We start from the raw sequence: 25468 nt of genomic DNA, 5'->3' as shown, positions 1-25468 counted from the left end.
CAGGTTCAAGGCTGAAAAAAAGAGGTTGGCCTGGAGCCCCTGGGGTCACCTTCATTTCTCACCAAGGATTTGGTCTGGTAGGGTAACCTTGAATGTTCTAGTCCTCTTAGCTGGAATGTCTGGTTGGGGAGGCTAGCTCTCTCCTTGGAGAGGGTGGTATGGAGATAAAAGGACAGGGTACTCTCCAATCCCTGGACATTTCCAGGAAAGAAATGACCCAGGGCCAGAACAGACTTGGGATTGGCTCAGAGGAAATGCCTCAACTTTTAAGTTTTTGCTTCTCTGTCCATTACCAATATCCACTGAATCATAGAAAAAGCAAAAGAATTCCAGAAAAATGTCTGTATCTGTTTCTAGACTACACTAAAGCCTTTGAGTATTTGGATAACAACAAACGATGGAAAATTCTTCAAGAGATGGGAATATTAGACCACCTTACCTGCCTCCTGAGAAACCTGTATGAAGGTCAAGAAGCAACAGTTAGAACTGGACATGGAACAATAGACTGGTTCCAAATTGGGAAAAGAGTGTGTCAAGGCTGTATATTGTCACCCTGCTTATTTAACTGATAGGCAGAGCACATCGTGTGAAATGACAGGCTGGATGAAGCACAAGCTGGAATCAAGATTGCCAGAAGAAACATCAGTGAACTCAGATACGCAGATGACACCACCCTTATGGCAGAAAGTGAAGAGGAACTAAAGAGCCTCTCGATGGAAGTGAAAGAGGAGAGTGAAAAAGTTGGTTTAAAACTCAACATTCAGAAAACTAAGATCATGGCATCTGGTCCCATCACTTCATGGCAAATAGATGAGGAAACAATGGAAACAGTGAGAGACTTTATTTTCTTGGGCTCCAAAGAGCCCACTGTGGATGGTGACTGCAGCTATGAAATTAAAAGATGCTTGCTCCTTGGAAGAAAAGCTATGACAAACCTAGACAGTGTATTAAAAAGCAGAGACATTACCTTGCCTACAAATGTCCAGGTAGTCAAAGCTATATTTTTTCCATTAGTTGTGTATGTATGTGAGAGCTAGACAATAAAAAAAGCTGAGCACCGAAAAATTTATGCCTTCGAACTGTGGTGCTGGAGAAGACCCTTGAGAGTCCCTTGGACAGCAAAGAGATCAAACCAGTCCATCCTAAAGAAAATCAACCCTGAATATTCATTGGAAGGACTGATGCTGAAGCTGAAGCTCCAATCCTTTGGCCACCTGATGTGAAGAGCTGACTCACTGGAAAAGACCCTGATGCTGGGAAAGATTGAGGGCAGGAGGAGAAGGGGATGACAGTGGATAAGGTGGTTGAATGGCATCACCGACTCAGTGGATCTGAGTCTGAGCAAACTCTGGGAAGGAGTGGAGGACAGGGAAGCCTGGCGTGCTGCAGTCCGTGGGGTCGCAAAGAGTTGGACATGACTGAGCGACTGAACAACAACCTCTCCCATTTAAGACAGAGAGAAAGATGCTGCCTAAAGGAATAAGGACTTATTTGCTTGCATTGGTTTGGGCATCATGCTAGTTTAGCTTTGTGGAATTAGACTTCTATCAAGGGTTGATACCAAAAGACCATTTATAAATCACCTCTTATGGCATTTGGAGGGTTGACATGGCACAGGTATGTTACTCATCCCAGAGGGATCATCACAGGGTTATAGTGTAGCACCTAATATTGCCTCCCTTCTCTGATTCCCACCATTCATTACTGTCTCAGTGACTTTCTTTCTTTGCTGTTAGCAGTAAATTTTGTTTCCTTTGTGTTCAGAAGGCAAAAGGAGCCCCAGTCCTGGAGAAAGTTCTTGGTTACAAAATACAGTATTTTCCAGAAAACAATAGTAACCTCACAGAGACAATGAACACTACTAACCAGCAGCCTGAACTGTACCTGGGAAACCAGACCTACTGGGTCCATGTGAGTTCTTATAATTCTCTTGGGGAATCTCCAGAGGCCACCTTGAGGATCCCAGCTATTGATGAAAAGTGTGAGTATGACATAAACTTCTTATTTAGATGCCTAACCCCATCTGATATGCCAAGGAGTTGTCCCTGTCCTCTCAATGGTTGCTGTTTTTTTAGCATCAAAATGAAAATGAAGTAAGGACATTTTAGGTTAAGGTGGGGTGATCATAATCTTCAATGAATTAATGAGCCTCTTGAAATACTTTTCTTTTGGAATAAAGCCTGTGTTGAAAATCAGAGATTTCGTAAATCATACGAGACACAGTCATGAGCCTAGAAGTTCTATGTGCAGCGTGTATTTGTTTTATTCTGAGTGAATATAAGCTGGATTGAGCATTATAAAACTGTCAGATCTGCCATGTTTATCCTCAGTGGCTAAAAGATGTCTTTCGAGATCTTCCCTTCACGTTGCTGACCATATCCCAGTCTTGATCTGTTCCCTCTCCTGTTTTCTTCCTTTTCTCCCTCCCATTTGACTACCTAGTTAGGGATATTTCTGATGTTAATTGTTGTTGTTGTTCAGTTTCTAAGTAGTGTCTGACTCTTTGCGACCCCATGGACTGCCCCATGCCATAGGCTTCCCTGTCCTTCACTTTCTCCCTGGAGTTTGTTTGGATTTGTGTTCATTGAGTTGGTGATGCTATCCAACCGTCTCATCCTCTGCCACCCTCTTCTTTTGCCTTCAATCTTTCCCAGCACCAAGGTCTTTTCTAATGAGTTGGCTGTAATGTTTATTCTTGCCAATAATTGCTCATTACACCTTTAATTAAGTAATTTTAAAAACGTTACTTCCATGCAAACTTATATTTTATATCCTGTTTTGGAATAAAAGAGCTTCTTTGAGTCTTATTCAAGGAATTGCAGGCAATCTATTTCCTCTTCCTGGCTTTATTTTCTCTATAGATCTTATTGCTGTTGTTCAGTTGATAAGTCATGTCTGACTCTTTTGCAACTCCATGGGCTGTAGCCCACCAAGTTCCTATATCCATGGGATTTCCCACTCAAGAATACTGGGGTGGGTTGCCATTTCCTTCTCCAGGGGATCTTCCTGACCCAGGGATCGAACCCTCGTCTCCTGTGTCTCTGCAACAATGTGCAGGAATGGCAGTGTTGGTTGCAACAGAGGCCTGCAAAACCTAAAATGTTTACTATTTGACCCTTTACAGACCTCTTTGCAGTTCCCAGTCTAAGACATCTAAGAATGTGATGTTTTACAGAATTTTGTTTAACAGAGTCACCTGGAGAATAGTTATAATAATTGTAAGCTTAACAATCATTAGGTGTAATCATCCAGCATTGTCCATTAGGATATGTCAGACATTGTGCTAAAATGATATGGTTCAATCTAATTTTAGCCTCAAATGACCCATGGGATAGGTGCCATCAGGTTTTCTTTTTAGTTGATGAAGCTGTGATTCAGGAAAGCTTAGTAATTTGCCCAAAGATCTCTCAGGTGGACTCTAAGCACAGGTCTACATGATTCCAAACTTGTCCAATATATTTTATCCAGAACCGTGGACTTAGTAAAGTGACTTAGAAATCTGATCACAGCTGCTGTGTGACACTGAACGATTATTTTCCTCTGTGGACCCCTATTTTCCTATCTTTCAAATAAAGAATTGGAATAGAAACACCTTCAGGTTCCTTTTGGCCCCAAGACAAGAAGCTCTGCTTGTAGGAGACCTTAGCCAGTAGACAGCTGTGGAGTGCTCTGAGGCAGGACATGGCAAAACATGACCAACTGTCTGAGGAGGAGGTTGGTACTGAGTTGAGGTAGTGTTCAAGTTGGGCTGGGATGGTGGGCAAAGATGAAGCACTTCTAGCATCTGAGAATGGTATTTGATGGGCCCAGAGTGACTGACTTCATGCAAATCATAAGAAATTAACGGCTTTTGCAGTCTAAGTCCCTTTCCTCTTTTCTCAAGAGGAATCTATTTCCTACCACATCTGGGGGTGTATTGTGTTTGGAGAAATTGCCCAAAAAGTGACTATTGAGTGATGGAGGCAATTAGTCGACATTCAGTAGAACAATGACTTGGAAACTTCTTTCAACAACCCTTAATGCTGCCAGGCCCTTTCCTCTTGCTAGGCTGACTTATGGCTTATTCCACATCCTCTGTGGTCCAGAATCTGTGCTTATTTCTTAACTCTTTAGACCTGACTTCTGCTCCTCAGAGTTCCAATGCTGCTAAAGAGAAAGAATGTGTGGTTAGCAACCAACACGCACGTCCATCTTCAAATTGGGATGTTTGTGCAAGTGGTTTATTAATCAGAAAAGGAAGGAAGGCCAGGAAAGAGGAGGAAGAGGAGGCTGAGCCAAAGATGCTGATTGATTTTCCCAGATATTCCCAAGAAAGCACCATAGACTAGGTGACTTCAAACAACAGAAACTCAACTGCCTCATTGTTCTGCAGGCCAGAAGTCTAAAAATCAGGCATTGGCAAGACTGTGCTCCCTCAAAAACTTCCAAGGGAGGATCCTTCCTTTTTATTCCAGCTTCTGGAAGCCCCAGGCTTTTCTTGGCTCGTAGCAGTATAGTTCTAATCCAACTCATTCCTCACATGACCAGCTTCCTGTGTGTGTCTGTCTCTGCATTCAAATTCCACTTTTAAGGAGACCAGTCATACTGGGCTAAGGACTCTCATCTTATTTTAGCTACTTACACCTGCTTTCCAAATGAGGTTACATTCTGCAATACCAAGAATATCTTCTGCAGGCACACAATTCAACCCATAATGGTTCGATCTGAGTTGACAGTCCTGGGGAGGGTGGTTCCAGCCTGACCCTGCACAGGAACTCTGAAGTTTGTTACAGCTCAAAGTTATCCTAAGCAGGCAACATATAAAGACAGCAAAAAGGCATCAGAGGGGATCGGTTGGCAGTTTATTCTCTAAGTCGTGTCCAACTCTTGTGACCCCATGGACTATAGCCTGCAGGCCCCTCTGCCCATGGGATTCTCCAGGCAAGAGTACTGGAGTGGGTTGCCATTTCCTTCTCCAGGGGCTCTTCCCAACCCAGGAATTGAACCCGGGTCTCCTGTATTGCAGGCAGATTCTTTACCAACTGAGGCGATCAGGGAACACTAATGTTACCTGCTTCAAGAGGCTGAGTAAGTTTCCAAATGCTCCAGTAATGACTTTCAGCTTGACTGAAACAGTGACTAAGGATGCTTAGAGGCTATGAGCAGAGAAGGGCAGGGAGGAGAGAGCTGGGACGCTAGGGCTTCGGTGGGGTTGATTTCCTGGCTCTGTGCTGCTTGCCCCACTCTAGCTTCACAATTTCCCCACGTCTCAGTTGCCCTTCCTCAGAGCTGCCCTTTCAAGTTGACAGATTCTCCGGCCTAGCTTCTAGACCAGATGCTGGAGTCTCTCATAAAGGCCCAGTATGGGGAAAGGACTCCTTCCCATCAACTGTGAGCTTCAAGAACAGAGGCTCCTAAATACATACACAACCCTCTGGGGCTTGTTGTTGTTGTTTTCCTTTTATTTTAAATTAATTTTTATTGGAGTATAGTTGATTTTGGAGAGGGGAGCTTCCTTGGTGGCTCAGATGGTAAAGAATCTGACTGCAATGCAGGAGACCTGTGTTCAATCCCTGGGTCAGGAAGATTCCCCTGGAGAAGGAAGTGTCTACCCATTCCAGTGTTGTTGTCTAGGAAAGCCCATGAACAGAGGAGCCTGGGGGGCTACAGTCCATGGAGTCGCAAAGAGTTTGACACGACTTAATGACTAATCTACACACAGCTGCTTTACAGTGTTGTGTTAGTTTCTGCTGTACAGCAAAATGAATCCATTATACATATTCACATATCCCCTCATTTTTAGATTTCCTTCCCATTTCTTTGGCTTCCCTGATAGCTCAGTTGGTAAAGAATCCACCTGCAATGCAGGAGACCCTGGTTTGATTCCTGGGTCGGGAAGATTCCCTGGAGGAGGGATAGGCTACCCACTCTAGTATTCTTGGGCTTCCCTTGTGGCTCAGCTGGTAAAGAATCCACCTGCAATGTAGGAGACCTGGGTTCAATCCCTGGGTTGGGAAGATCCCCTGGAGAAGGGAGCGGCAACCCACTCCAGTATTCTGGTCTGGAGAATTCCATGGCTACAGTCCATTGGGTCCCAAAGAGTTCCCATTTAGGTCACCACAGAGCACTGAATAAAGTTCCTTTTGCCATAGAGTAGGTTCTCATTAGTTATCTATTTTATTTCATAGTAATGTATTTGTTGCATAGGCATAGCAGAATTTAGTACCCACTGGACTCTTATGCCAAATCTCTATACTTGCCTAAGTTTCCAACTTCAAGAGGCATTTTGGCTTTTTTGAGGGACTCCATCTCCCCTTCTGCCCTCATCCAGGACCATCTTTGATGTTTATTTAAACATGCTTCCTGTGGATTCCAATTCTAGAGGCTCAGGGTTGTTGCAGGTGGTGAGGAGTAGAGGAGGGGAAAGCCACATGCTGTGGTCTTCTGAGCCCCACTCCTTCATGCCCTCCTTCTCCTCCTTCCCTTCCCACATCTCCAGTAGTCCTCTCTTCTGCATGTCCAGAACACTTTCAATAAGGGAACTCTCTGATTCTGATTAGATCCCAGGTACTAGGTTTGAAGCCACATGTTCAGCTTTTCTACTAAAGAACACTGTAGGCTGTTTCCTCACCTGTCCTTTTGCTAGGTCTGCGGGGAATAGAGTCATTTACCTATTGGCCCACATCTAGGTGCTTCAGCTGAGCGTGTCTATCTCCTTCTGCAGCAGATACAATTCTTCCTACCTGAAGATGGGACTGCATAGACAGGTCATATATAGCACCAGTTTAGATGGTCAAAATTTGAAGCCATCACCCTGGTATGATTTCAGGGTCACCAGCTTCCAGCTTCCCAGTCACAAAATTATAGATGCCTGAAATTCTACCTTTAGAGATCATTCTTTGTCTCAGGCTTACTTTCCTTTTGACTTGCACAGACCCCAGAGCTGCCCAGTAATTCTTAGTCATCAACTGTCTAGTAAGATTCTCTGCTGGCAACAGGCAAATATGGGGAAGATAACAAAAGGCACTTCATCAAATATTAAGAGTAAGGAAAAGGGATACAATAAAAACATTAAAAACAGCATCCTAGTGGAAGGTGGCAGTGGAGATCCTGAACTTTGACCTTCTTTACACTTTGGGCAGTGAACAGATGTAAATGTGGTTGGTGCATCTGGAGGATGAGTTCGGTGTTGTGAAGCAGTCTTTCCTCTCCTTTCAGTGTTCCACTGCATCGAGGCCATGCGCACCTGCCTCACTCAGGACCAGCTGGTGGTGGAGTGGCAAAGCTCTGCTCTGGAGGTCGATACATGGATGGTGGAGTGGGTCCCAGACTTGGACTCAAAGCCCTTGGCCATTTCCTGGGAGTCTGTGTCTCACGCCAGGAACTGGACAATCCAGCAAGGTAGCCAGTGCGGACCCCACAGGTTCTTGCTGTGTAGGATTCACTTTTGTTTTCACCAGTTTTAAAATCCTTAATTTTGGCTTCATACCTGTAAATTGTGAGTAATAGAATTTGACAGGCTAGGGCAAGCTTAGTGACGTGTGCTTCTTGGCATTTCCCAGCAGTGCTGAAATAAGAAGCCGTGAGCATCAGACTAGGCAGCTGACGTGTTTCCAGGCGGAAAGCACCATCTTTGGTGGTGGACACCCACCATCAGAGAGCTCTTCCCAGATACCATGATCATGTGGATGCAATGTGGAAATCATGTGATTGCGTGGAAACACCAGACTTTGTATCCCATCTGTCCTACTCAGGGTGCCTCCTTCCGTTCTGGCTATATGTTTAGGTTCTAGGGCCCTTCCACAAGTGACTGATACAGAGAATAGCCTTCTTTTCAAGAAAGTCCCTGCTCCATATAAGACACATAAGTGAGGCTTCACTCTCCCAGTCCTATCACTCTGACCATTTTTTAATACTTAGAAGCATCTATATGAAGAATTATACTTATGTAGGGAGGCAGACAGACAGAAGAGCTAGAATTTATGGTAGCTGAGTTCTCTAGGGTGATATGCTATTGAAAGAAGAATTAAGTTTATTCTGTGGTGCACCCCAAATGATGTAACAAAATCAGTGATGAAGGAGAGCCTGGATCTCTTACTTCTCCTTTCCTGGGTGGCTCAACCATTTTGTCAGAGTGGTGCAGGTTTGGTTCTAAGAATTGGTTTCAAAATGTTAGAACCAACATAGATATTAGAGACCATCCAACCTAAGTCCCTTATTTTCCAGATGTGGAGATGATAGGGAAATAAAAGATCTTCCATAAGTCATAGGTCATAAGTCAGTCTAGCATTCCTTCTTCTATGCCGTGCTCTGCACCTAACGCTTCTTTCTCCCTCCCTCCTTCTCTCTCTTTCTCTCCCGCTGCCCCACTCCCTGTCTACCTCCCCTTTTTCTACAGATGAACTGGAACCTTTCTGGTGCTATAATATCTCTGTGTATCCAATGTTGCAAAACCGAGTGGGCGAGCCATATTCCATCCAGGCTTATGTCAAAGAAGGTGGTATGTATGGACAGGGTTCCACTGGGCAAAGGCAACTCTGGGGCCTGTCCATCCTTTACCCAAGGCTGCGAAGGCCTGCAGCTTGTTCACAGTTGCTTTCGTGCTCATCCGTGCTGCACATTTAGCTTGTAGTAAGCTATGTATACTTATTACCGTTTGTAGGAGTTGACACAGTTGTGGTCAAAGTATGGAGTCACTGAATTTTGAAGCTGTGGTGGACATTAGAGATCATCAAGTCCAAGTCCCTCATCTCACAAAAGCAAGGTTCAGAGAGGTGAACCAACTTGCCCAAAGTCACAAAGAAACAGCACTAACAGCTCTATAACCAGAAAAGACCAAGCTAGGGACCCTAAGAGTTAACTGTAACTTGGAGACGCTAAAAAATTATAGTTGATTGTATAGCAATAAGCAAAGGTTTTATTGGTGAACCACTCAGACTTTACTTCTACCTTTTTGGAAGTTAACATCTTCCAGATTCAACCTTAGGAAATATATCCTGTCACTCAAAGATAGCTCACGGAGGCATAATCTTCAACTGTTTGATAATAGCTATTACACGTATGGATGAGAGAGCTGGGTGCCAAATAGTGAGAGGTCTATGAGCAAGTACTCTTTCTCTGGTCTTTGACTCTGCTTCTCTTCCTGTTTGAGAGGTATGATTCCAGACAACAGTTTTCTCAAGACAAGTTGATTCATCATTTCCCTACTCTGCCCCGCCTCCCACCCCCAGCACTGATTACAGTTTGAGGACTGGGCAGAGACTTCGTAGGGGAAGGACCTGCTGGGGTGTGATTCGGTATTCATTTGTCTCCCCGTCCTATAAAGTTCCATCAGAAGGTCCCGAGACGAAGGTGGAGAACATTGGTGTGAGGACAGTCACAATTACATGGAAGGAGATTCCCAAGCGTCACAGAAATGGTTTCATCAACAATTACACCATATTTTACCAAGCTGAAGATGGAAAGGAATTCTGTAAGTGAGCTTATAGTCAAGCTGAAAGAACCCTGAGCCCCAGATGGATGCTGCGGTAGACCTGCTCTCGGGGTAGATCCTGTGGTGGGTGCCCTTCCATTTTGCAGGAATCACGTAACTTCCTTGAGATTCTCTGAAAACAGAGTCAAGGGTGTCCATCTCTTGAGTTTTTAAGAGTCAAATGAGATTGAAATGACTGTACCTGAGAGTCCTGTAGGCACCAGAGAAATTGATACCTTTTGTGCCCATCAGGCTGTGAACAGTGGGCCTCCAGGGAGCTTCTTGACCTTTCCTCCAGAATGGGACATGCCTAGATAAAAGCTAGAGGGGACAGACCCTGTTTGGTGGCATTTGCTTCAGTGAAGGACCCTTTACAATGGCTCCTACCGTCCACTGCCTTTTCTTGCATCTACAATATTGCCTGACGTCCTCAATTGTGGGCTAGGCCTGGGTTTTTGTTTCGGCTAATTTTTTTTGCTGTTATGGTAAAATACATATAATGTAAATTCTACCACTTCAAACATGTGAAAGTATACAATTTAGTGGCACTAAATATTAAGCATCCATAATGTTGTAACCATAACACTACTTATTTCCACTCCAAACAGAAACCGCGTACCCATCAATTAGTCACTTCCTTACCCTTTTCCCACAGTCCGTGGCAACCAGAAAACTCCTTTCTGTTTCTATGGGTTTACCTATTCTGGATACTTCATATAAACAGAATCATACAATATGTGACTTTTTTTTTTTTTTTTTTGGCCTGGCTTCTCTCACTTGGCATAATGTGTTTAAAGTTCATCAATGTTGTAGCATGTATTAGCACCTCATTCCTTTTTATGGCTGAATAATATTTTATTATATCAAGAAACATTTTTTTTTAAATCCATTCATCAGTTGATAAAACATTTTAGCCACTGTGATTAATGCTGCTGTGAACATTGGTGTATAAATATCTGTTTGAATCTCTGCTTTTAGTTCTTTGGGGGTATATACTAGGATTAGAATTGCTGGGTCATTTGGGAATTCTAAGTTAACTTACCAAGGAGCCATCAAACTGTTTTCCATAGCAGCTACACCAATTTACATTTCCACCATCAATAAATTAGAGTTCTAATTTCTCTACATCCTTATCAACACTTGTTATTTTCCATTTTTAAAAAGTGTCGCTGTCCTAGTGGGTATGAAATGCTATCTCAATGTGGTTTTTAAAAAATGTATTTATGTTTAACTGAAGGATAATCGCTTTACAACATTGTGTTGGTTTCTGTCAAATGTCAACATGAACCAGCCATATCACTGTGGCTTTGATTTGCACTTCCGTAATAACTAACGATGTGGAGCATCTTTGATATGTGTTTTTGGCCATTTGTATATCTTCTTTAGAAAAAGTCTTTGAATCTCTTTGCTCATTTTTAAATTGGGCTGTTTGTCTTTCAGTTGTTGAGTTGTTAGCGGTTTTTTTTTTTTTTTAAACATTCTGGATACAAATTCCTTATCAAATGTATGATTTGCAAATATTTTTTCCCATTCTGTGAGTTTTTCACTCTCTTGATAGTGTCTTTTAAAAAACTTTTAATTTTGATGAAGTCCAGTTTAATCTTTCTGCTGCTTCTGTGCTGGTATCATATTTAAGAAGTCTTTGTCATATTCAAGTCCATATAGATCTACCCTATGTGGTTTTCTAAGCATTTTATGGTTTTAACTCTTATATTTAGGTCTTTGATCCATCTTAATAAGCTAATTTTAATGGATAGAGAGATAGGAGTGTGAGATCGCCAAGCTTGGAAGCACAGGTTCCAGTGCTCTTATTTGAGCTCCAATAAAGCACAGTTTTCACTTGGGTTTGGCTGTGGTGTTTGACTTCTGTATTTTTCCTTTAGCCAAGACAGTCAACTCCAGCATCCTGCAGTATGACCTGGAGTCCCTGACACGAAAGACCTCTTACACTGTTCAGGTCATGGCCAGCACCAGTGCTGGGGGAATTAATGGCACCGGGATAAACTTCAAGACATTGTCAATTAGTGAGTACTCCTTTAGTCCCTGGGAATATCTCCTTGGTATTTCCTTTAGGCCAGTCACAGATGGTGTTTGCCAGGGGCAGGAGGAAGCCAAGTGAAAGGGCGATGTAAGAAGAACCATTTGTTCTCTGACTCACTGGCCTTCCAGGAAAGCATATGAGTGATGGGAGGGAGAGCTGAATTTGGAAAGATGGTTCGTTTTGCTTCTTCCTCAGGGGTGCCCCAGATCTTCATAGAGAGGAGGGATCAAGTTAATGCCAACTTTACTGACACTTCAAACCAGCCCCACCTGAAGACTGTCCCCAGTTCACAGTCAATCCCTGTGTGTCAAACAAGGAAAAACCTTGCACTATTGACCCACTTAATGTCACATTTGTGGAGTCTTTTGAGTAAGAAAGTGCATAATATGTTCTAGTAATCAGATTTTATATTAAAAATGGGAGCAAGAAAATTGTAATAAATACAACAATAATGTAAAATATAATATGATTCATATGATGCTTGTGGGGCTATTCAAGAGGGAAAGAAGATGGGCTGAGAAGGGAGATGAAGGAGAAAGAAGGAAGGAAGATGAGAGAAACAGGTTAATTTTTCCAAGTCTTTGAATGACAGGTTTGATTGTAAGGATATACTAACACTGTTCTTACAAATGAAACTTAAAAGTGAAGGAATATTGCAAAATTTCAATAAAAGCTAGAAATAGTCTAAGTATTCTTGGAAGTCCCTTATTTATCATGTTTCCAAGAGAAGAAAAGCAGTTTATGGTTCTAGAAAATGTGGGTACAGTATGTGTTTCTACACAGAAAACACGTTCGTTTTTTATTGACTGAAACATTGTCTTTAGGGACTTCTTTTTTGATATTGCTCTTTAAAATTTTAAAAAATCATGTTATATTTTTACAACACTAGGCACAAATTGCATTATCTGGTGGAATTTCTCTAGGGGTCAACTTGAAGGCAAAAGTCTACCTTGGAGCCTAGAAGTTTCTTACCTTTGGTTCTTATAGATCTCCCTGCTTCTATCTTTGATCCTCTACCATCTGTTTTCCACACAGCAGCCAGAGTTTAAAATCCTAGACGCCCTGCTTAATCCAAACTCCTTCCTATAGCTTTTAGGACCCTTCCTAATCTGTCCCTTCCTGATCTCACCTCCCACCACTTACCATTTATGTTCCCATTTATGCTTCTGAATCTGCTCTTTTTTCTGCCTGGAATGCTTTCCCCAAAATGAACATGGCTCATTCCTTCTCATTATTCACATTACCTCAAATTTCACTTCTCCCAAAAGCCTTCTTTTGCTACCCTATCTAAAGGTGCTAACTCCTATCCTACTTTACCCTAGTTTTTCTCTAATAACAAAAATAATTTTAAAAACACCCATTTTATCTGAAATAATCTTACATTATTTATTGTCTGAATTCTTGTACCAGAATGTAAACTCCATGAGAGTAGGGATTCCTGTGTTTCTTACTGTTTATTTTATTACTCAGAATAGTGTTTGCTAAATTATAAGTGCTCATAAAATGTTTATTAAATGAATGAAATTGGAGGATGAACCTGGGGAACATAATTTGTCAGTATTATTCATGGAGAGGAGAAATGAAATGAATTTGAATTAAATTGAAAGAAAATTGACAAGGAATATGTTGCTAAAACTATTGGTTCATTTCAGTTCCATTCAGTCGCTCAGTCGTGTCTGACTCTTTGCGACCCCATGAATCACAGCACGCCAGGCCTCCCTGTCCATCACCAACTCCCGGAGTCAACCCAAACCCGTGTCCATTGAGTTGGTGATGCCATCCAACCATCTCATCCTCTGTCGTCCCCTTCTCCTCCCGCCCTCAATCTTTCCCAGCAGCAGGGTCTTTCCAATGAGTCAGCTCTTCGCATCAGGAGGCCAAAGTATTGGAGTTTCAGCTTCAAAATCAGTCCTACCAATGAACACTCAGGACTGATCTCCTTTAGGATGGACTGGTTGGATCTCCTTGCAGTCCAAGGGACTCTCAAGAGTTTTCTCCAACACCACAGTTCAAAAGCATTAATTCTTTGGTGCTCAGCTTTCTTTATAGTCCAACTCTCACATCCATACATGACCACTGGAAAAGCCATAGCCTTGACTAGACGAACCTTTGTTGGCAAAGTAATGTCTCTGCTTTTTAATATTCTGTCTAGTCATAACTTTCCTTCCAAGGAGTAAGCATCTTTTAATTTCATGGCTGCAATCACTATCTGCAGTGATTTTGAAGCCCAGAAAAATAAAGTCAGCCACTGTTTCCCCTGTTCCCCCATCTATTTGTCATGAAGTAATGGGACTGGATGCCATGATCTTAGTTTTCTGAATGTTGAGCTTTAAGCCAACTTTTTCACTCTTCTCTTTCACATTCATCAAGAGGCTCTTTAGTTCTTCTTCACTTTCTGCCATAAGGGTGGTGTCATCTGTATATCTGAGGTTATTGATATTTCTCCCAGCAATCTTGATTCCAGCTTGTGCTTCCTCCAGCCCAGCATTTCTCATGATGTACTCTGCATAAAACTACTAGAAGGAAATATTAATCTTTGATTTTTGTCAAGAAAGTAAGGAGCTCAGCCTACTATTGACTTGTTTTCCTTTTCCCAAAGGTGTCTTTGAGATTTTTCTTGTAACTTCTCTGGTTGGAGGCGGCCTTCTTATTCTCATCATCCTGACGGTGGTATATGGCATCAAAAAACCCAAGTGAGTTTGGAGACAAGAATGTGGGCCCTCAAAATCAGGGATGGAAATGGGGTAGAAGGCACAATGGGTGGAAGAGGGCACTCTGCCATTTAGGCATGTTCATTCATTTTTTGGTTTTTCACATAGCTACTGAATTTATCCTGTGCCTTACACTGTGGCACATTGGAATTCTAACTGGAGCAGAGGACCTCCACCCCCCACAGTCCCATGCACCAGGCCTAGGACTTTTTGAAGCCAGGGAAGTGCCAGCTGCCTCACAGGCTTTATCTGCTATGTTCTGCAATTAAGACTAGAGCTGGGGAGAAGATCCTCTCTCTCAGTGTCTAGTGGGGACCACTGGCAGCAGCAAAGGGTCTCCAGGTGGCCAGCTTCTCTTCTAGGTAGAGTGGGGAGTTGGGGCACTGGCTAGCACATGGCCAGCATAGACTGGTCCTTGCTAGTTACACAGTGTTGGAGGGCTGGCTGAAGGCCCTTTGTCCTGCCTGCTCTGGCCACTGTAGGGAAGGAAGCCTGTCTTCAGGGTCTTGTGCTTTCTCTGCCGGGGGGTCTCATTCTGCCCTGAGGGTCACGGGCTCCCTGTCTGGTAGACCTCTCTCTCCAGAACTGCACAATTGTGAGCCTTCTCTGCCAAGCTGCGCTCACGTGTGCATGTGTGCTAAGTCACTTCCGTTGTGTCTGACTCTTTGTGACCCTAGAGACCTAACTAGGGACCATAGCCTGCCAGACTCCACTGTCTATGGGATTCTCCAGGTAAGAATACTGGAGTGGGTTGCCATGCCCACCTCCAGGGGATCTTCCCAGCCCAGGGATTGAACCCACATCTCTAATGACTCCTGCATTGGCAGGTGGGTTCTTTACCACTGACCTCACCTGGGAAGCCCAAGCTGTGCTTAGATATGGTCAAACTAAGTCAACCTCAGTTCCTGTGGATTGTAACTGAATCTTCAGCACAAATTCTTGGACATTTTGCATACCTAAAAGCTCCCAGGTGGTGACGATGCTGCTGGTTGGGAACCACACTTTGAGAATCACTGCTCTAAAATATGGGTATCTTTTATAAGACTTAGAGTGTTACCTTTCTTGGGGAATAAATCTCAAACAAATGGCTCTGTGATAGTGTGATTCCCTGCACCAGGACCAGGGTGTGGAGACACAGTGGCAGGAGAGTGGGAAAGAATAGCTTTGGGGAATAGTCTGGGGAAAGGTCTCCCTCCATCACGTCCCACAAATGACTTGCAGTTTCACCCCCCTCCCCCAACAAAGTATTTTGTTTTCTCAGTTTCCCTCAGGAGGCTGTGAGCTTGCCATTATTCAACAGGGAGCCGCACAGTTCCCCACGTGTGTATGCGGGCTCAGTCGTGTCTGATTCTTTGTGACCCCCATGGACTGTAGCCCACTAGGCTGCTTTGTCCATGGAATTTTCCAGGCAAGAATATTGATGTGGGATGCCATTTCCTTCTCCAGGGGATCTTCCCAACTTGAACCTGGGTCTTGCGTCTCCTCCACTGGAAGGCGGGTTAACACTCTTTTGGCTTGGCCATGCAGTACAAGTAAAATGCTTCTTGGACTCACTTCCTGTTTTAAAATCTTCTCTCTTATTAGCAAACTGAAGCACCTATGTTGGCCTGATGTTCCCAACCCTGCTGAAAGCAGTATAGCCACGTGGTGTGGAGATGATTTCAAGGTAAATGCTCCTGTTTCTATTAAGGAGATTGTGAGCAGGCTGGTTATGGGAGGTGGACAGGATGATGCGGGTGGGGAGCAGTCCTGGGCTGAGATTTGCACAGGGTTCACACAAGGGGAACTCGAGGTTTAAACATCCCAGGGAATGGCTGGCAGGACAAGTGGAATCAGCCTTCCTGGAACAACTTTGACCTCAATCTTTGGACAAGAGGAAAGGGCTTCACCAGGCTCATAGAACCTGGTGTTTGTTGGGCATAGAACTGGTCCTATAAAGGATGCCATAGAAGAAAGACACTGGCCTTGCCTTTAAGGACCTGACTGTCCAGTTAGAAAGCAGGAGAGCTGAGCTATAAGGTTGGAGGCTGTTGAAAAAGCAGCCAAGAGCAAATTAATCCAGAAACCACCTGGGGACTGCTTATGTGAGTTTCCATCCAAAGGCTGGGGCAGGGTGCGTCAAATTGTTCTTCTCAGATTGGAGAAGTTGGCAATGGGTATTCTCGTGAGTTATTCATAATAGAAAGTTTCCTTTCACATACATTTTGAAAGTGAAAACTGTTCTGAAATTTTTAAGGTTTAATTTCTTGGTTAAGTAGAAATAAGCCCAATCAAGCATAACCTTTAAATCCTTATTATTGAAGGACTATTTTCAGTATCCCTTGATGCAGGAATTTTTAGTATTAGCCCTTATTTCCACTCAGAAGACTTTTTTTCTTAACATGGACATTAAAATTATATTATTATTTAATTAAATTTTTGTTATTTCTATTTTCTTCTCTCATCATTCATATATTGTCCTATTTCATTTTCCACTGATCAAAAGTTATTAAGAGAGTAAATTAATTCATAGGAAGTATTGTCTGATGTCTAAAATGTTTTTTGAATTATCTGAGCACCCACTTAATCACTCAATATATGCCAGGCATTGAACTAGGCTCTGGGAATGCAAAGAGGTCCGACCCTGCCCCTGCCAGGAAGCCATCTTTGATTTTTCTGGTGACATTGGGGAAGTCATTTGTCTTTATGACTGTGGTTTTTCCATCTGTAAGAGTTTTAATTTTGATGCCTCCATCTCCACTGGGATTTTGTGAACCCATGATTATATGAAAAATAGCTTTGGGCTCCCTAGAAGAAGAAATTATTTGAATATAGTGTGTTCTTCTCAGGAAACGGGCCACTCTTGCCAAGCTCCCGTGGAGGGGACCACTTAGCAGCAGCAGTGCAGAGGTGGGCTTTGGGTGTCCCAAGCCCAGTAGCTTTTGTCTACATCATGTGTGGCCCCCAAATGAATACTGGGGGCGTGTCTCTCTCATTTTCCCAGGGTAAGCTAAATCTGAAGGAGTTTGACGACTCTGTGAACAGAGAAGACGGGATTCTAAAACCATGTTATTCACCCAATGACTTTATTGACAAGCTGGTGGTGAACTTTGAGAATTTTCTGGAAGTGGTTTCCGCTGAGAATCCTGGAAAGGGTTGCGAAAATATCTTGGGAGGAGAAAAGAATGAGTACGTGGCCTCCCCAAACAGGCCTTACTGTCCCACTGTTTCAACCGAGATTCCACCCAGAGGGCCCCAGTGCCTGGGCTCTGGGATGCTAGAGGGGATCTGCCCAGAAACCAGAGAGCGGCTTCTCCCTCCCACCCAGGGCTGTGGGCCAGACCATCTCTGTGAGGAAGGAGCACCAAACCCATACTTGAAAAATTCAGTGACAACCAGAGAATTTCTCGTGTCTGAAAAACTTCCAGAGCAAATCCACAGAGAAGTCTGAGAGCTGCCGTGGCTTGAATCCCGCTGTGTCTCAGTGTGGGTGACACACAGAGGGGGAAGGTATGGCTACAAGAGCTTTCTTGGCATCGTCCCATCCTGCTTGTGTTAGAGAAAGCCTTGCACACCCCCAAACTTGGTTGGTACAGATGTGGAATTTGCTTGAGAAGAAAGGATGCTGATCAGCCTGAGCGCTGCAGACGAAGAACAATTTTGTTGTTGTTGTTGTTCAGCTAACAAGCTGTCACTGAGGCCCCTGGCAGATGGACTTAGAGGGACAGTAAACACTGGAGGCAGACATATGTGGCCTTCCCGAGGAATTGGACCTTGGGCACGGCCTGTGCTGGGGCTGCTCCTCACAGCTCCAGGAGAGACTTTCCCCGTTGCCAGAAGACTGTTGTTTAGTTGGCACTTGGGTGACCTGCTGGGAGGCGAGGGGCTCTCCCATCACCTTGACTTCCCTGGCTCTAGGTTCCACTCTGAGGCAGCCATGGCGTCGCTTTAGGTCGCTTTAAATCTCTCAACACAGAGGCAGCAAGTGGGGTGGCCTTCCAGATGAAGTGCCTGAAACGCCTCATTACCCTCATTAAATCTTAAGTGTCTGCAGCACCAACCAACCCAGGACTCTTGCCCTTGGTCCACTCCACGCCTGCAGTGGGGGATGGAGGAACAAGGGAGGGCCTCAGCAGGGCGCTGGGGAAGGGACGCTCGCCTGGGCCAGCAGGTCCGCCCCGCTGTCCAGGTCATAGCCCAGCCCGCCAACAGTTTCCAGGGGCCCCTGCTGCCCCTCTGTCTGTACCCAAGCCTGGGAGTTGAAAGGCACTGTAGAAGGAAGTGGCTTTTTGACAGGGACTCTGGTCCCTCATGCTGGCCCGGAGCCCAGGAATGCTTATGGAACACATCCTGCAAAGGCCTCTCCCCAGAAGCAGCCAGGCAGGGCCTGGGCACGTGGAATGCTTAGTAACCATGCTGCTCCCACACCGGGCTCCTCTGCCTTCACCCGGCAAAGCCGGGAGCCCACAACCTTGACTGGAACCTCTAGCCCAAGGGCTGATGGCAGACCCCTGGGAACTTGCGGCTGGCCCTGGGCTCACACCCTGCACACAGTGGCTTGCTGGTGTTGGCGATGGCTCGTCTGGCCATTGCGGGAGGTTGCTGAGAGCCTGGTGAGGTGGGGGCAGTGGGGCCTGGTGAGCCCAGCATTTGCCAGATAGAAAGGTTGACGGTATTTTCTCCAAGAGTGAGAAGTCTGTGCTTGTGCTCCACAAGCAGTGTCACAGACTTCACAAGCCACTGACTCAGGTGTGCAAAAACATTGCTTTACCTTCCTATAACCAAGATTAATTTCCAGTGCCAGCCCCTGACGTTTAGAAGGAACCACCCCAAGTTAGAGATTTTGAGTTGCCTCGGGTTTGGAGCTCGGGCTCACCTGGGATTTCAATGCCCCGTCCATCCTGGGACTGGCTCTGAGTGCCAGCAGATATTCAGGGGAATGTGAGGTCTGCTGCCTGACCCCAGGCAGGGACGTGCCCTCTTCCCTATCCCTTGCCACTTTCCTCTAATCACTGCGTCCTTATCATGGGCACAAACAAGCATGCTTTCCCAAAGCTGCCTCCTCATTAAGTCTCCCGTGTCTACAGCACCCCCAAATTCCTCAGTCCTGGTTCAGAGAACGGTGACCACTGACAAATCTAGGAATAAAGGATGCCTGGGGCAGGCGCTGGGAGCCTATGGTCCGGGAGCAGAAAGGGACCAAATGAAAGGGATTCTCGGCTGTGGTGGGCACTCTCTGCCCTGATGCCTCCCTCCCCAACCCTGTTGTTATGTGGGCACTCCTGTGAACTCCCTGTCTCCGAGAACCCCAGACTGGCCCTTTCCACCCACCTCTGATCTCTGGGCTCACAGGAGGCCCTAGCCTGGTACCCCGCATTCCTCTCTCTTCTGAAAAACCCTCTGCTGCCTCCAGCTGAGGGGCAGGGAGTGCCAGTGAGTCCCTCTAGTCTTTTTCTCACACCCTTTTGAACCTAAAGTCCAAGAGTTTGATGGTGAGGAGAGAGAAAAGGTCACAAATCGAAGTGGGTTTCAGGGATGAAGCCATTACCCTTGCTCTCCCTCCCTTAACCATTCGTTAACACCTGAAGCTTCTGATGAATAGCTGGCAAATACCACGCCCTGGAGCTTCCCAGGTGGCAATACGGGTAAAGAACCTGCATGCCAATGCAGGAGACATAAGAGATGCGGGTTCAATCCCTGGGTCAGGAAGATCCCCTGGAGGAGGGCACAGCAATCCACTCCAGTATTCTTGCCTAGAAAATTCCATGGACAGAAGAGCCTGTCCGGCTTCAGTGCAGTGGGTCGCAAAGAGCTGGGCACGACTGAAGTGACTTTAGCACGCGTGCACCACACCCTTGGCCCTTCCTCTGTTTCATTCCCTTTCTCACTTTCCTTCTTGCCGCCTGTCTTCTGCTCCTTTTTCCCCCACCATTCCCAGCAGCTTTGCATCTTTTTAAATGCTTCCTTTTTTCCCCTCTCCCATTTCTTATTTCTTTTCTTTTTATACCTTTCTCCCCTTTCCATTAGCCCCCTTTATAACATCTCCAGATTTACTTCTGCTAGCTTTGAGGGCTAGGAAATTTAGGGCCCTCTGTTTTGTTCTAGATGGCCCAGGGCGGTTTCGCAGGAGTCAGTGTTTCCTGCGAGGAAAGGGGGCAAGTTTCCCAGGAAGGCCAGCAAGCATGCTGAGCAGCACAGCTCTGCAGAGCAGGTCACAGGCCTGGCCTGGGAGAAGCCGGCGGGGGCCATCCTCTCCTGGAATCTGGTCCCGAACTGTCCCTGCTCTAGGGTCCTGCCCTGCCTCTGTGGCTGCAGATGGAGAGGGCCATCTGCGTTTTTTCCTGTTGCTGTCAGAGAGATACTGAGAAGACACAAACAGGACAACTTGTTTTATCAAGCTCATTAAAAACTGATAAAATTCTCCTTAGAGTTTTCTAGGGCTCTGGGAACCATGCAAACAGCTACATTAGTGCCGTTACTAGCCTTTCTTTTACAGTAATATCAGAAAAAAATTTTAAAGACTGGCAGAGAAGCGGTTAGTGGTTCAAAAAAGAGAGATGGCACCTTCATTCTTTCTCTGCAATAAAACACAGAGTGACACCATGTGAGGTGGGGTCCTGGTGGGGATCCTGGTGGGGGTGGGACTTTGAAAGAGGCAGAAGATGGGCAGGTCCCGCCACCCTCAGGGCTGCTCCTGCCTCGTGTGGGGAAAGCCTGTGCTGGTCTGCCCAACACCTGCCAGTTACCCCCCACACCCCCAGTCCCTTCCCCAGGTCTCCAGTGGCTCTTAGCTATTGCTGCTGCAGCAGGCATGCTTCAGCCCAGGTGCCTGCCAACTGGCCCTTGAGCCCAGTCTGGGCTCTGTTTTTGAAGGGCCCATGAGCCAAAAATTATTCTTACATTTTCAAAGACTAGAAAACAAAATTAAATGAAGAAAACATTGAATGATATGTGAAAATTCTACAGAATTCAGTGTCTACTGATGAAACTTAGTTGGGACGCGGTCACACTCATCTTTTATGTATCATCTCCAGCTGCTTTCTGCACACAGAGACAGAACTGAGTAGTTGTGACAGAGTTTCTTCCATAGAGCCTTAAATAGTCACCATCTGGTCCTTTATAGAAAAAGTTTGCTGACCCACCCCTGTGAAGCCGACAGACACAGGGCTCAGACTGCGCAAAGCGTTTTAACTTTGAAGTATCCGCTAAGGAAAAACAAAATCAGGCTGTGTCATTCTGGAGGCACATTCTGTGTCATCCTAATTGGTTCAGGACAGACCTCTTAAAAGGGCACATACTCCCTGGCTCCCCGCGGCCCTCATGATCTCTGCCTGCCTCTGCCTGTGGCTAAGCTGGAGAGTTGTGGCTTTTTAGCGGGCACTCCAGTGGTTCTCAACCCAGGTCATTTTGTCTCCCATCCTCGACTGTCAGACATTTGGCAATGCCTGAGGGTGCTGCTGGCATCAAGTGGGTAAGAGCCAGCAAAGACAGTGGTCACCCTACAATGCACAGAACAGCCCCCGCAACACAGAATCGTGTGTCTCAAGGCGTCAGTGATGCCGAGGCGAGAAATCCTGACTGAGCTAGCCTCTGCCCTGCATCCATATCACTGGCCACAGGGCCGCTCAGTGCCCACACAGAGCTCTAGGGGTCTCCCTTTTTTATTTTTTTATAAATTAAATTTTGTTTTGGACTCAACTTTACAACAGCAACAAGAACAAAAACCTCAATGCCAATTATTTATTTCATTCTTAATTCATTTCTGGTATGATCTGTGTCCCTTAAATGAAATACGTTTTCATTTAATTACAAGTGATATATTGATTCAGTTGGAGTCTTCCTTTACTGTCACTTATTATTTCATGTATAAAATCTCATGCAGTTCATAGTGGCCACGCTGAACCTCTCAGTGTACCTGCATATCGTGGTTTGCTAAGGATTGTTTTAAATGTCCTCCTCTTATAGGGAGAAACTTCAGTGAACATTGTTGCACAAAATTTTCGCATCTTTGTCTTCACTCCTTGGGTAGAATTGCTGGGTCAAAGTATTATGGTTATTGCATGACTGTCCCCCCCAAAAAAGCTACACTGATTTGTAATAGTGCCAGACACTGCTGTACACTGGATTTTGTCGATTTACTGGGTATGGTCAATGAAACTTCATAGTTATTTGTCTTGCTTAAATCATTGTGAAGCTAAACTTTTCCCATTTATATTTTACAGCCCACAGACATGTGGGACCCTATCCACATGTCTGATAGCACCCACATGGGGGCTTATGGTTGAAATGGCTCATTATGTTGACCTCACAAACAAAGAATAAAATCACAGTGATCCTTGAGACTGACCAAATTGCCCAAATGACATTCTGTTTTCCCGCTGGCCCCTACTTTCTCAAGGCTACGAGACCACTGGATTTCAGACCTCCAGCTACATGTCAGCAGGACTCAGCTACAGGCTAAAAATTCCTTCAGAGAATTTTTCATTGGCAGGGTATAAGAAAGACCCCATCAGAAAGGGAGGACACTGATTCTCCTTAAGGGCCAGTCATCCTCTTGTTTTCCCTCTAATAAATTTCTTTTTCTTGCCTGACTGCCCAGCTTGCTCTCTTTTTTTCCACACTTTCCTTACAATGTCCATCTGTTGACATTAAAAAAATTTTCTAAGCTCCCGAGGGCATTGAGAGACCAGCTGAGCTGCTACAAACTAGAGGCGCTCAGCAGGAGTTTAGAACAATTGATGGACTTTATCCTTCAGTTGACTATTTAAAAATATGGGTTGTGTGGGGCATTTTAAAAGAGAAATTTCACGCTAATGTATTTTGCTAATTGTTTTATGTAGATGCTAATTAGCAACAAGGCCTAATGTAATCAAAGTATGTGGCATTACCATGCCGTGTGCTCTTGTTGGGGATGCCCCCTTGCTGCTGAGAAAGGGGAGTGACTCCTGCAGGAGAGCAGACAGCCAGCCCATAGGGAGCCACGTGGTGGTGGGGGCGGGGGCAGGTCCAGGTCCTGCCAAGCTTGGGGGGTGAAATGCCAGCAAGATATCCCGAGGCCTGGACTTAGAGGAAGAAATCAAGACGTGCATACCGGAATGCTGATGTCAGGGAGGAACGCTGACCCCCTGAACCAGAGAAGCGCTCTTTGTGGGCTCTGCCTGTCGTCTTTTCCATGGATTATTCATATGTCGATGTAACACGTAATGCATGTGCATGAAAGTTCATGTGTGTGAAAACACGGTTATTGTAATGAGAATAGCCTTCAGATGCTTTATTGTAAGTGCGTTTATATTTTGATTTTTCAAATAATAAAGCAGTAACACCATTTTTAGGTTATGTGTATACGTTCATTTTAAAGTTTTACCCACTCAGATGTTTAAAATAAGACTTCAAAATGTAAAAGACCGCCTTTGTTAGACATGAGGGTGACTGTGGGAAACTCTAGAGCTCAGGTGACCAGGAAGCAGAGGTGGGCAGTTACCCCTGCATGCACACCTCCCACTGTGGAGCCAGCCGGGCCTCAGGCGCGAGCCCTGGCTGTCCTCCGACCTGATTCCTCCTCGTGGCAGTGTTTCAAACTCCTTCCAGCTCCTCAAGCTCCCTGGGATCTCCCCTCACTGCTCCCCTCACATCAGCAGGTGATGTGGCCCCCACGCATGGAGGCCCGTCTCTCCTGTGACAGTCAGAGGCGGAGGGGACCCCTCGCATCCATCCCTTCCTTGGCCTCTCCTGTACTGTCACCTTCTCCCTCTCCAGCAATTCCTCCCCCTAGGCCTCTGAACAGGCTTCCAAGAGAAGAGGACAGCAAACGTGCCTCCATCTCCCCCTCTGCTGTCTGTGACCCCACAGCTCCACTGAACATCAAGGTAGAAAGAGCCTCACCCCAGCAGCAGCTTCTCCAAGTGGCTCAACTTCTTCTTTATTTTTATTTTCAATAATGAGAAGATGGAACTGATAAAATGTTCTAGAGGAATAGAAAGAAAGTGCTCTAGGAGCAGACAATTTGGAAACAAAGGCTTCAGACTGGCTTCTTAAGTGTTTAAATATAAGGCACACATCTGCCCACTGTTGTTGGAGAAGCCCTGGGGTGGGGGGGTTACCTCAGGTTTTGTTCTGTTCATCACTAAGGTCACTCCTATCTGATGCTTAATGGCACTTACTAAGAGCTTTCTGTGCACTATCCAGCAATTCTCACAATTCTGTGTGGTACTGTTATCCAGCTTGCAGAAAGGTGGGTACAATCAATAGGGTAGTGTTATTGTTCAGTCGCTAAGTCGTGTCTGACTCTTTGCAGCCCCAGGGACTGCAGCACGCCAGGCTTCCCTGTCCTTCACCATCTCTTGGAGTTTGCTCAGACTCATGTCCATTGAGTTGGTGATACTATCTAACCATCTCATCCTGTGCCGCCACCTTCTCCTTTTACCTTCAATCTTTCCCAACAGCAGAGTCTTCTCCAGTGAGTCCTCTCTTCGCATCAGGTGTCCAATGCTGGTGCTTCACCTTCAGCATTGGTCTTTCCAATGAATATCCAGGGTTGATTTCCTTTACGATTGACTGGTTTGATCTCCTTGTAGTCCAAGGGACACACAGGCTGTGATTCGTGAAGGGGTGAAAGGGTAGTGAAAAAAGTGAAAGTGTTAGTTGCTCGTGACTTTTTGTGACCGAATGGACTATAGCTCGCCAGATTCCTTTGTCCATGGAACTCTTCAGGTAAGAATACTAGAGTGGGTTGCCATGCCTTCCTCCAGGAGGTTTTCCCAACCCAGGGATCAAACTCCCCACATTGCAGGCAGATTCTTTACTATCTGAGCCACCAGGGAAGCCCAATAGAGTAGTACCATTATCCAATTTACAGACAAGGAAATTGAGCTCAGAGAGGCTTCAGGGACTTGGCCAAGATTCTGCAACTGAGGAATGGTGGGTTGGAACTGGGCCACTAATTCCCCTGAGCTTCCCTGCCTCTCTGGCCAATAACAAGTTGGCTCCTGAGGTCAGAGAGAGTTCAAGAGGATTGGATTCTTCAAGGTGCAAAGGGCCCTTGAGACTCTTTTCCTGGTTGGGTCGGGAGACTCTTCCTCTCTCTTTCTCAGTGCCTGCCAGGACCCCTGAGATTGGTTTTTTGATCCAGGAGTGAGTGGAGGTGGAGGCAGGCACTATGTCTCCGTTCTCAGAACAGGAAATGACGAGAAGAGAGAAGACCCAAGGGAGCCTGAGCTTCCGGATGGGCTTGGGATGCTGCAGAAGCAAGACAAGATGCCGCAACAGAGTGATAGACTCTGTGAACAC

General features: G+C 45.3%; 1 protein-coding gene across 2 annotated transcripts in view; it reads left to right on the top strand.

Moving 5' to 3' along the window:
- IL31RA (interleukin 31 receptor A) overlaps positions 1-19878 on the top strand; it is a 69739-nt gene extending 49861 nt beyond the window's left edge. For both annotated transcript variants that reach the window (XM_027520384.1, XM_027520385.1), the window contains exons 8-15: positions 1765-1981; positions 7198-7380; positions 8378-8479; positions 9305-9451; positions 11335-11475; positions 14092-14185; positions 15788-15869; positions 17187-19878. In XM_027520384.1, the coding sequence (XP_027376185.1) occupies positions 1765-1981; positions 7198-7380; positions 8378-8479; positions 9305-9451; positions 11335-11475; positions 14092-14185; positions 15788-15869; positions 17187-17633 (1413 nt within the window). In that variant the 3' untranslated portion in view covers positions 17634-19878. The remainder of the gene's footprint in view (positions 1-1764; positions 1982-7197; positions 7381-8377; positions 8480-9304; positions 9452-11334; positions 11476-14091; positions 14186-15787; positions 15870-17186) is intronic.
- The last annotated feature ends 5590 nt before the right edge of the window (positions 19879-25468 follow it).

The sequence above is a fragment of the Bos indicus x Bos taurus genome, chromosome 20, assembly GCF_003369695.1.
Source record: "Bos indicus x Bos taurus breed Angus x Brahman F1 hybrid chromosome 20, Bos_hybrid_MaternalHap_v2.0, whole genome shotgun sequence".
Classification (NCBI taxonomy): Eukaryota; Metazoa; Chordata; class Mammalia; order Artiodactyla; family Bovidae; genus Bos; species Bos indicus x Bos taurus.
The sequence above is the reverse complement of the archived record's forward strand: the minus strand, read 5'-3'. Positions and strand labels throughout refer to the sequence as shown.